This window comes from Gossypium hirsutum, chromosome A06 (genome assembly GCF_007990345.1).
Source record: "Gossypium hirsutum isolate 1008001.06 chromosome A06, Gossypium_hirsutum_v2.1, whole genome shotgun sequence".
In the NCBI taxonomy this organism is placed as follows: domain Eukaryota; kingdom Viridiplantae; phylum Streptophyta; class Magnoliopsida; order Malvales; family Malvaceae; genus Gossypium; species Gossypium hirsutum.
The window spans coordinates 426,179-439,072 of record NC_053429.1 but is presented as its reverse complement, the minus strand read 5'-3'; the positions used below and the strand labels follow the sequence as shown (position 1 = coordinate 439,072).

Here is a 12,894-nt window from a genome sequence, read left to right as displayed (position 1 = left end):
GCTACTATCACAAGAGATAGTGAAGGAAAGCTTTTGAGTCTAAAAATTGAGATTTTCTATTAGACACCTTACACGCCATGGTGCTTCTTACACCTAAATCAAAATTAAATTAAATTTACAGTATATCAAGTATGGTTAAGCAACAGCTGATATGGAAGGTTATTTGATGGAAATAACCCATACACTTATGAATGATGAGCCTTTTTTCTTGGATGTTGATATAAAAGATATGATTGATAAGTCTTTCTTTGATGGTTTGTGTTCACTTTTGGCAAGTTCACCAAATAAAAGTTATCAAGATCAGATGACCGAAACAATAACAATTGAAACTCAAGATGCAGGACTTGGAGAATCATATGAAGTTGCAGGGTCTTGCAATTTGGATGAGCCTTGTACTTTAAACAGTGAAGACCGAGAAATTCCATGCAATGAAGATGTTATCTTCTCCAAACAGCTACAAAACAATGCCAGTTTCCTTAACTGGACATGAAAAACCCGACAATCCTTTATTTGCACACGTAAAAGATAGTGAGGATTTGCCGTGTGTAGAGGGTGTAGCCCCTGAAGGTGATAGTTTTGTATCCAATGGTTCATCCAATAGCCACAATAGTTGTCCACAGGTGAATCCTTCTTCAATTAAACAAGAAGTGGATGCTTTACGCGCGATTGTTCATCATCCACCACCAGAAGCAGAAGAGTTACTTATTGAAAGTGATGAAGATGTTCCTTATTTCTCAGATGTCGAGGCAATGGTATTGGTATGCCATCAGCTATTACTGATCATGTCACTTTAATTATTGTCATCGTTATTTGATCCTAATTTTATTCATGTTTTTTTTAACAGATCCCTGTGATTGACTTGGATCCAGATGACCAAGATTTATGTGACTGGGAAGGTAATATAAATTCACATCAATTCGATATTGGCTTTAATCTCAAATGTTGCCTTGTAGATGAAGAATCCAATATTTCCTTCTCTCCGTGCAGTCGCTAGATATCAGCACGAAGATAGTAAAAGAGCAACTATAAGGCTAGAGCAGTGTCCCAATTCTTACATGCAAAGGGCCATTGCATCCAATGGAGCCTTTGCTATTTTATACGACCGTCATTCCAATCATTATTAAATTAAGAAACCTGAGGTATTCTATCCTTTTACCAATTACCATTCTCATTAATGCTGCCTTTTCCAATATGAATGATATTTTCTAAACACTGCCATGTTGTTATACGGATATGTATATGACACCGGTATGATTAGTCTTTTCTAAGTTTTTTTCATGTATTTGGATGATATTTGGACCTTGTATACCTATATCCGTGTGCCGGACATAGGTACTTCATGTGAAATGAAGACTCCGAGCAAATATGGGAGATTATAGGGTAAACGTATCATAGAGGTTCTTATATTAGAAATCAGATTGTATTTGTTCTCTTTACTCAAAACATGGGCAAATGAATCTTTGTATGTTAGATTAAAGAGGAAATTGGACATTTTTGCTAAATAATTTTCCAAATCTATTGTTAAAAACTGATATGACTTATTTACGTATACTTTATGTTGACGTATAGGAACCAATTTTTAATAGTAGAAATTGATAAAATTTTTAACAAAAAGACCAGTTTACTTTTAAAGCTAATATACATGAACTAATTTACCTATTTTTTAGTAAAAGAGAAAAAATGTAATCCAACTTCTAATATAAAGTCACTGTCCTTTTGCGGATTATAATTTTGATGGATTAAAATTTCTTTAATACTTTAATCTTTTTGATTGTGTAGATTTTATTTGGTAGAACAAAAGAAATTTTCATTGTTGACATTGACTTAGGAAGACAAGGATGTGCTAACAATGTGTAAAGGCAGCACGTAAGATTTATCATGTCTTTATATATATATATATATGCATGTAGTAAAATTATCATAGAGACAGATTATATTTTGTTCCTTCTATTTAAAAAATGAGTAAATTAGTCTCTGTATCTTAGATTAAAGAATAAATTGGTCTTTTTGTTAAAAATTTCTTTTATTTCCACATTTAAAAACTGGTTTTTGTATGTCAAGTACGAGTGGCATGTCATGTGGCACGTCATATGCCACCGTCTAATTATTCCATTAATCACATTAATTTTTAATAGTATAATTTGAATGAAATTTTTAACAGAAAAGATCAATTTGCTCTTATACTAACATATGAAGACTAATTTACCCATTTTTTTTAAGAAGAGAGTAAAATACAATCTGACTTCTAATACTTGTATGTATGTACATAGGCATGTATAGTCAAGTCATTATTCCTATAAATAGCTATATCATTTGAATGTTTTGCCTATTAACATGTAATAGGCAATTATCAACATGGAAGAAGATGGATCTTTCCATCTTAAAAACCTCGGCATATGTTCGATATCGATAAACAATGAAGTAGCTCCTGGACATAGCCCAAGTCTAAATTCTGGATGTTTGATTCAGGTACTATTTTCATCTTCCTTTCGTAAATATATGCGGTAATATGTATCGAACATTGTGACATACATATTTTGATGCTGCAGACCTTTTTTTTTCTCGAGTTCGTCAACAATTGTTGAGCTGTTAACGATGATTTTCTCGAACCAGACATGTGTGAAGCAGCATTTGAATAGCGTGGCTGAAAAAAGGGTAAGCTTGTGAGCCCTTTGTTAAAGCTTTGTGCTTTATGAACAAAGATGATTTACAATTGGAGCCATTGCTCACCTTTGTTTTGTGGTTAGTTTCATGTAAATTACTGATCACTTTTTACTCTTGTAAAGTATATAATTTGACACAATGATAAATTTAACCTTAATGTTTACTCTTTTTTTTTTGGTTTATTTGACTTTTTTTTAGTTAAATTTGGTCCTCAATTTTTAAAAAATTAGTATTTAACCTTAATGTTTATATATATATTTTTGTCTATTTGGCTCTCTTTTTTTAGTTAAATTTGGTCTTTAACTTTTAAAAAATTAATTGTTAAGTCATTTACCATTTACGAAAGAGTAAAAGAGTTGAATTGCTATTTTTTTAATGGAAATATTGGCTAAAGGGTTAATTATTTAAATATGATAGTCTGCATAGTAATTTATTTATATATTTTTTTTAATTTTATGAATTTTTTAAAAATATATTTTTATATTTATTAAATTATTTGTTGATATGGCATATAATATAAACAGTGTCGAGCTAATATGAAGTTTAACGTTTTAGTCAACATTTTTATTAAAAAATAATTTAAATTTTTTAAAAGATTAATAATCAATTTTAACTTAAAAAAATATAAACATTCATCATTAAATTTATATTTATGTCATATAAATTCACTTATGGTCTTCCAAAATTGCACCGAAGTCAATGACAAATTCACCACAATTTGAGACTTTCAAACTTGTAAATTTGATTCAACTTTCATAATGAAAAATTAAAATTTTGAATATATTTAATTTTAATCTAAAATTATTTGAGATAGAAATAATTGAGTATTAAATTCGAATGACAGAACTTGAAATAATCTTAAACTTGGCACGATCTGAATAATTTACCCAATTTAAAAAATCAACTAGCAAACATGGAAGTTGAAATATTCTCAATCTTTGTATTTTTCGTGTATTTGAAATTTAATTCATTATTTTTTTCTCAAAAATTTAATCCCTCTTAACTTTAATGACATAAACAATTAAACTTGTATATTTAAATCTAAAAAAATGAAAATTTTAAATTCTCAAAAATAAAAATAAAATATCTAAATTTCAAATATATAAAGAATACATTTAGCGAAAACCCTAATGGCTAGAGTAAAATTAATCAAATTAGAAATTATATGAATTCAAAATAAATATGTTATACTACCTCAATGAGTCCCCTACACGTATCCTTAACATGCGAACTTCATGCTATACACGTGTTCTCGTTAGATGAATTTCACACTAAGCGAACCTCAAATATCGAACAGTGAAATAGCAAACTCTCACTAAGTCATTTTTATTAAAAACGCATAGAACCTTGAACCCATTAATTATCTAACCATCTTAAAATATCATATCATCAATCTAAAATGTCATATTACCGCCACTAAAAAAAAATTGTGATCAAGATTTGTCTCGCATATGTAAACTCACTCACAAGATCATTGAATACTCATCCAAACTTTTAGAACCTTCTTCCCCAATTATTCTCACTTCTAAACTCTCTTCACCACCACCATATACTAAGACTCTTCACCCTAAATCAAGATGAACCGCCGTCATCTCCATCATTTAAACGTCCTTGTTGGTTCTACTTATCAACAAAATAAAAAACTTTAAAACTTAAATTAACCCGAATAAAATTAATTGTATTCATATTGACCCCAACCAGAACCAATCCCCTAAGTGTGAGACCCTACAAGATCTAGACCATGTTCAAATCACAAATCGTAAACTCAGGAGTGCACATGACATGAGATTCACCAAAATAATATATTTAGTATATACTGATACACTCAGTATCAACCGTTACTTTCGAATCTTGAAGAAGATTGTTCATACAATATAATATTTACACATATATACATATATATACACACAGACAATAGCCGTACGGTACAATCAAAACCTCTCCATTTTTCCCAGTTTCCCTTATTCAACCTCAGATCCAAAAAAAGATGTTTAAACCTATTGTTTTCATGTTCATATTCACAAAGCTGTTCTTTTCTGCAAATTCCAAAACACATCCAGCTGATATAAAAGCACTCAATGCTCTCAAAAATGGCGTCGACCCTCGTTCCATTACACCTGGATCTTGTTTAAGTTCATGGGATTTCACCATAGACCCATGTGATAACATCTTCACCGATCATTTCACTTGCGGACTCAGGTGTGACCGAGTCGTTTCAGGTTTGGTCCGAGTCACTGAAATCACCATTGATCCTGTTGGTTACTCTGGTTCACTCACTTCAGTTCCATGGAACCATCTTCGTTATTTGAACACGTTGGATATATCAGATAATTCGTTTTCCGGGTTGGTTCCGAACGAGTTCTCGAATTTAACTCGTTTGCGTCGACTCGGTTTGTCTGGCAACTCATTCGCCGGCGAAATACCTTCCGTTCTTGGCTCACTTCATCAGCTTGAAGAACTTTACTTAGATAACAATCGGCTCCATGGAGCTATTCCTTCAAGTTTCAACAACTTAACAAAGCTGAAACGACTCGAAATCCAACGGAATTATATCTCCGGCGAGTTTCCCGATTTGGGTTCACTTAAAAATCTTTACTTCATCGATGTAAGTGATAATAATATCTCCGGTGGAGTTCCGTCGACGTTGCCATTATCGCTTGTTGAGCTTTCGATGAGGAACAATAAATTAAATGGAAATATTCCCCATGACATCGATAAGGTCAGGTTCTTACAAGTCTTGGATCTCGGTCACAACATGTTTTCCGGCACCGTACCGTCAGTTTTGTTCCGGCATCCGTCCTTGGAACAACTCACGCTTTCTTACAACGAGTTCTCGTCATTACAAGCACCGGCAGTCGACATAACTTTAAACAGCAACTTGATAGCTCTCGATTTAAGCTACAATAAGCTTCGAGGTTTGTTGCCGACTTTCATGGCGTCGATGCCGAAGCTGACGGCTTTGTCTTTGGAACATAATGAGTTCACGGGCATGATACCGGCTCAGTACGCCGTGAAAGCTGCTGTTGCCGGGAATGACAATACGTCGTCGTTCGAGAGGCTGTTGCTCGGTGGGAATTACTTGTTCGGACCGATTCCGGGGCCGTTGTTGGGTCTTAAACCGGGTTCTGCTGACGTCAGCCTGGCGGATAATTGCTTGTATCGTTGCCCTGATGCCTTCTTCTTCTGCCGCGGCAGGGATCAGAAATCGGCGGTGGATTGTAAGAGCTTCGGTCCTACTATTCCTTAAGAGATCGACTAACATTTGTATTATATTTGGCATTGTTCTTATTATTAATGGTTTACAATAGAAATTTTAGAAACACAGTTTTGTACCTTTTGTATGCTGTTTTACATTTTTTGAACTAAATCTAAAAATCAGAGTTGAATCCAACTTTTAAATCAAATTAAAGCATAGAACATTGGATCCATCATTAGAAACCACATTAATAAAAAAAGTAGTCAAGATGACACAAATGAACTTTTTTAGCTTACCTCGTCAGTCACAAGTGTAGAACCTTTTCTTGCATGGCTCACATGCACATCATCAATCTCTATCCATTATCGCTCACCCAAAACTTATTGTGCCTCCTCAATAGTCCATCATGATGGGACATGTACCATACATGTATTAAAATCCCAAATTAAGAGAAAGTCACTTACACTTATAAATACTTCGCTCTAGCCTAGAGGAAGAGGTTTCTCCCTTTTCTTCTCATTTGGCTCCTTTCACCTAAAAAACCTAGATCAAAGACACCACAAACCCAGCTTCACAGCCCTCTGCATGCCACCCTTGAATCGTCACTCAAGCCTTCTCTTCCTTCTTATTCTCAATAAATTCTTTTATTTTTATTTTCAAGAATTTAACCTAAAAAATAACATTATAAACAACTTAAAATCAACAAAAAAAAATTAAAATCATTAATAATTAAAATTACAATTTTAAATTTCAAAATTAAAATCACTATATTTATTGAACTAAAAAAAGAAAATTAAAAGTGATTTGAAGCATATTGGTAAAAGTATAATAAAGATTTTTGTCTTATAAATATATTTGCTTTTTGTCCTCTTTACTTAAAAAAGAACAAATTAATTCATATAGGTAAGAATAAAGAGCGAATTGATTATTCTATTAAAAATTTCATCAATTTATATTATTAAAATTCGATCAAATACATTAAAAAGAAATACACATTGCATGTCACATGTATCTTTTCTGATTATTCTGTCAATCACATCAAATTTTAACAATAAAAATAGATGAAATTCTTTAATATTTTATTTATTTTTGCAAAATGCAATACGAGTAGTGGAGTAAAAGGCCATGGGAATTGTGCTGTTTTCAGGATTGGGTATGCATTTTGAGGTCTCAACCATTGCTTTGGGAAGTTGAAAAGCAATAACTTAGCTTATTATTGCAGAATTTTGCGGTAATATTATAGTATTTCCACCATGTGGCTTTTGATGCTTTTGCTCGCAAAGTATAAATGGGGTAGATATCTATAAATACTTTTTTTACAATATTTAAATATTTTAAAATTTCAATAGGTTTATTTATTGACATTAAATTTGAGTTTTTTTAATACAATAAATAAATGGGAGAAATAGCGCAATCAAATAATTATTTATGGAAATAGCACGAAAATATTGATTGGGGTATCACGTAATGTGTATGATAAATCTCAAAATTATATATAAATGTTGATTTAATGTGTAATTTATATATGAATTTTGATTTGGTAAAATTATATACAAGAAATTTTAATTGTAGTTCAAATATATATATAAAACTTCAAGTTTTAGTCAACTATACATATTTATATTAGATAAATATGCAATATGTATACACTTGAAATAGTTCTATATTGATAATAATGTTACTGATTTGTGAAAATTGAATAAAAAAATTATGTATAAAATTGCAAAAAAAATTCATATATAACGTTGCACATTTGACCAAAGTTAATGTATAATTATTTTCGTAGAAAGACCTCTTTGACCCTTCGAAATTTTGATATTGAGAAAATTAGTCACTCTCAAAAAATTTAGAGCAATTCAGTCGATGTTAATTTTGAAAGTAAGTAACTAATGACAATTAATCATAATGATAATATTTTTGGTCAATTGTACATATTTTTATTGGTATAATAAAAATTTTAGCCTTCAAAGTTTACGCATTATGTCAATTTGGTATTGATGTAATAAATTCACCTCAAAATATTTACACATTCTATTAGTTTGGTCTTCATTTAACAAACTTAGCCTGCAATATCTACACATTCTGTCAACATTTGCAGAGAATATATAAACATTAATGGCTAAATTTATTATTATATAAATTAAAATTATATATAGTTGACGAAAAATATTAATAGTCATTAATTTTTCTTAAGTACTCACTTTTAAAATTGACATAAATTAAATTATTTTAATTTTTTTAAAAGAGACCAATTTACGATAGAAGAAGTGCTTTTATCGAAATTTTAGATGACTCATTAGGGCTATTCTATGCATTTAATTTCCTTTTTAAGATTCTTTTGTACGGTGATTAATGTTTGCATTTAAGGATCCAATTCCATGGTAATGTTTTATTAAGGTAAACATTTACCAAAACGTAGTGTTCATTGATTGATTGCTAATTAATCAATGCTTCCATTCATAATTTTTCATTAGCTCTTAAATAATAGGAAAAATATGTTTATGCGTGTCAAAATTATATCATTATCATTACAATAACAACTATATTAATTAAATTAAAATTTAATTTAATAAATTTGGTAAAAAGTTCATACTTAAAATGGAATGTTTGGTAAATAATTGGATAGTTAAAACATATGAGTAGTCCATAAATTATTGGGTATGGTTTTTATTACTCAACTATGGATTCTTTCTCCTCAAATAAGAAATAAATAAATTAGATTCATTCATACAGAAAAAGCACTAAAATACTACTACTAATGGTAACACACATTTATGAAAGAAAAGAAATCAATCTTATAAAAATAATGCGAAATAAAACTTAAGAAGGGTCTTTAATGCAATGTGCCAGCAATTAGAGCAATGCACATGAAAGTTGTACATTGGAAAGAGTTATTTTTTTATGCAATTCAATCTCACACTCACACCCATCCATTTAAATTACCACACACATATAATTTATTAATTGAATTGTGACTTTGAGAACGAGGGGAACACTCCTAGCCAAATTAATGGATCAAATATTGGGGTTCCATGGGAAAGAGCTACTAATGTTTGTATGCACGACTGTTTGCAAGATTTTAGGTTGGAGTTTTGTAGATGGAATAAATAATATTAAGAGAATTTTATTAAGAGTTTAATTTGGCTCAAATTTTAAATTTAATTGAGATTTAATATGATTATTGAATACTTTAAACATTTATTATAATATGTGCGGAAAATAGAGGGTTGGTAGCAACCTTGGCCCCAAAAATGAAAATTTATCTATATAATCTCTTTAATGTGTATGAAGTCACAAGCTAGTACAATGATAAAAATACACTTTGATTCTTTCCAAATTTTATTATTCATTTGTGCCTTTAAAATAGTTTTCTGACTTCACCTTGGACTCTAAGTTGTGTTATTTATTATTATATAAAGCTTTTGATTGAATTGGTGTCACATATCAATCTAATCTCAACTTAATTGTAAAATCACCAAAAGTCTATTCCTTTTACAAAGCAACACATATTATTTTAAGGGAATTTATATCTTTTTTGTATTTTAATAAATCTAAAAAAATACATATACATAACAAAAATTATGAGATTTAAACCCAATACATCATAATATTAGCTATCTAAATTCATCATTTAAACAAAACTTATATATAATTTTTGTAATTTTTATTAAATTTATTACATAAAATTTCCCATGGTTTAATAGTTATTAAGCAAGTCTAAAACAGATATGTGAAATGTCAAAGCATGCTAGGGTATTTGTAGACCAATTCACACGAGAAATGCAAATGTATCAGCAGTTTTCTCGCTTGGCAGGGACTGAGTTTTTGGCAATGTTTACCCTTTGCCTCAAGTAATAAAACCATTACCATGGATAGCCTTAAATGCAATAATTAAATGCATAGAACTGCCACACTAATGAGTCATTAAAATTCTGAATGGGTTAACCCGTATTTACTTGATAATTAGGATGTTCACCGTCTCAAGTATGGTCTGAGTTCGAGTTACGCTAGTCACATTGCTATTAAAATTTTACTTTCTTCTTATAATTCACCAAATTTTTTTTAATGGGTTAATTATTGAACTATCAAAATATTTTATTGTAACATATTTAATTATATCAGTTTTGAGTTTGATTTATGCATAATTTTTAGTCTTTACCTTTTATTAAAAAAAAAGGGTAAATTACACTCAAGATTATTCTAAAATAGAGTTTGTCTATTTTGGTTATTTTAATTTTTTTCTTAATTTAGTCACTCTGATTAAGATGATTTTTCGAACTAGTTACTACTATTAAAAATTCTATTAATCCACTAACAAAATGCTAATGTGACACTCTAGTCAATTAAATTAAATGATGACACGTAGCATTATTTAACTTTTAATTAAAATTTGAATCTTTATAATTAAAACACTTCTTTTTTTCTTTCTCTTCTCTTTGTACCTTCAAAAATGGAGAAACATTTGCAAACAATCTCTAAAATGTTGATTTCACTATCAAAGAAGACCTCAATAGGCAAATGGATTCTTAAAAATAAGGTTCTTGATGTGACAAATATATTGATTCTCCTTTTTTTTTCTCCTTATTTTCTTGGCAACCAAATAGAAAAAAGCCATTTAATCAAAGAATATCCAAACTGTAAATGCACTGAAAAGTAAAGGTCGAAATTTAAAATCCACAAAATTGATTCACATAAATATTTTGAAATTAAAATTATCAATTAAATAGAAAATGCGTAATTTCATATATGATCTTCAAACTTCATCGATTTAATTTTTTCAATAAATATATATTTATATATATAAAGGTATGACAAAGATCAAAATAAAGAATAATGAAAAATATATAATAAAAAATGCCATAGATCCAGGGTAGGGTTTTGATTTCTTCGTAGGTACAAAAAGAAGAGAAGAAAATGGTATTTTGGAATAATTATAGGGAGTTCTCCAAACTTTAGTTAAAAGTAAAAAAAAAAAATAAAGGGTGTTACGTGCCGTTATTTAATTGGTTAAAGTGTCACGTCAGCGATTAATTATTGGATTAACGAAATTTTTAACGGCAGTGACTAATTCATACAATTATCTTAACTAAAGTGATTAAATTGAGAAAAAAATTTAAAATTACCAGAATAAAATAAACTTCATTTTAAAGTGACGTTAGTGTAGTTTACCAAAAAAGAAGGGATTAGGAAACACTTTTTTTAAGTGTTCAATAAATTTTAGGGATAATATCAAATTTATACATTAACTTTGGCCCAATGTGCAATTTGATACCTAAACTTTGATTTGGTGCAATTATGCACATGAAACTTAAATTGTGATTCATATGTATACATGAAACTTTGATTTTGATTCAATTGTACAATTTAAAGAAATAAATAAAAATACGTTTATTTTTATATTGGATTAATGTAATTGTTTGTACATGCAAAATATCAACATAAAATGGTGTTAATTCAATAATGTTGTTAATGATTTGTGAAAATTGAATCAAATCAAAATTTTATGTATAAAATCATAAAAAATCAAAGTTCCTATATGATATTTCAATTTTTATTGAATCAAAATTCTTTTATATTTTTAATATTTATCCCTAAATTTTAAAGTTGAGTTATTTAAATTTTTAAAATTGTTGAAAAAGAAAAGTCGATAATGACCAACTTGTTACTTAAGCTACAAAACATTCAATAAATTATTTATTTAGAGCGTTAAAAAATCAATTAATAATTTAAATTTGAGAGTAATTATTTGTAATTGTACATATGTGATATGTTTGGTAATTATTGTAAATAATGATTTTCATAAAATTAAATATAATTAAAGTACCTCAATTACACCCTCAAATTTTTTATAGGATTTAGAATCGGAGAAATATGCAAGTAATTAGTCGAGATAGCTTTCAATTTTTTTAGTAAACCTTTATTCTTTCTTTTTTAGATATAATTACACACTACGGAGCAAATACGTTTATCGAATTAACATTGCTTATAATTACGAGGCAATGATTTTTTTTAAGGGGGAGAAGGTGAGAAGGGAAACAAAGCTGCATGAGGCATGGGTCAAAAACAAGATCTCAACTCTTCTCGAATGATAAAATTCGAATACATATAGATCAATGATCATGGAAGTTAATGAGATACTTAACGCTCAACTTAAATCAGTCTTAGTTGCCAAAATATATGAGAGAATATTTGGTATATTGTTAATGAAATTTTTAAACTTCAAAATTAAAAAGTTGATAAGTGTTTTATAAAGATATTATAATAAACTATTAAATATATATATATTAAAAAAATTAAGCAATGTTTTTTAACACTGCTTGTAAAATTAAAAAATTAAAAAATATACTACCGGTGTATTAAAATTCAACTATAATATATTAGTAACAATATTCATCAGTAATGAAGTCTGACTACATAATGTTAATGCTGTATATATATCTGATAATTGGGCCATCATATTGGCCTGCAAGTAGTTCTTTTGTTTCTTCAAATTCAACTTTAGTTTTTAGCCCAACATTTACAGTGTCTAGAGTTTAGATTAAAGCTGGATTGGATATTTGAGCTCTATCATAGACTTACTCATACGTCGGGTCACTCGTTGAAGTCCGAAGGCTTGCTTAAAAAATAGATTTTGATAAAATTTAATTCCTATTTTTTACATGGGCAGAAGCTTAGGTAAAATTCTTGAACTATTTTAACTCAAAATTTTAAACTTTGGCCACTCAAGTTTTTAAAATATATTTTGACCCTCAACATAAAATTCTTGGCTTGATTCATAACTAAAATTTGACCTAAACCAAAATAATAATAAAACGGTAAACTACAGCCAAAATCATTAAATTATTAGTAAGTTTACATTTTAGTTTTTGAACTTCAAAAAATTACAAAATGGTCATTAAACTATTCGAAAGTTTTTATTTAATTCACTGGATTGTTAAAACCACTTATGTATAGCCTTATTTGTTCACATCGCCTGCACCAAACGAAAGCTCTCATTCTTCTTCTCTTCTACAATTTAGTTTTTTTTTCTCATA

The 12,894-nt window shown here is 29.0% G+C and overlaps 1 protein-coding gene and 1 pseudogene across 1 annotated transcript; both read left to right on the top strand.

The window, feature by feature from the left end:
• The first annotated feature begins 151 nt into the window (after nt 1-151).
• LOC121230683 (uncharacterized) lies at nt 152-2,667 on the top strand (annotated as a pseudogene).
• A 1,643-nt stretch (nt 2,668-4,310) lies between these two features.
• Nucleotides 4,311-6,155, top strand: LOC107942255 (LRR receptor-like serine/threonine-protein kinase ERECTA). The gene has a single exon (XM_016875881.2). The coding sequence runs from the start codon at nt 4,652-4,654 to the stop codon at nt 5,909-5,911; it is 1,260 nt and encodes a 419-aa protein (XP_016731370.2). The 5' UTR covers nt 4,311-4,651; the 3' UTR covers nt 5,912-6,155.
• The last annotated feature ends 6,739 nt before the right edge of the window (nt 6,156-12,894 follow it).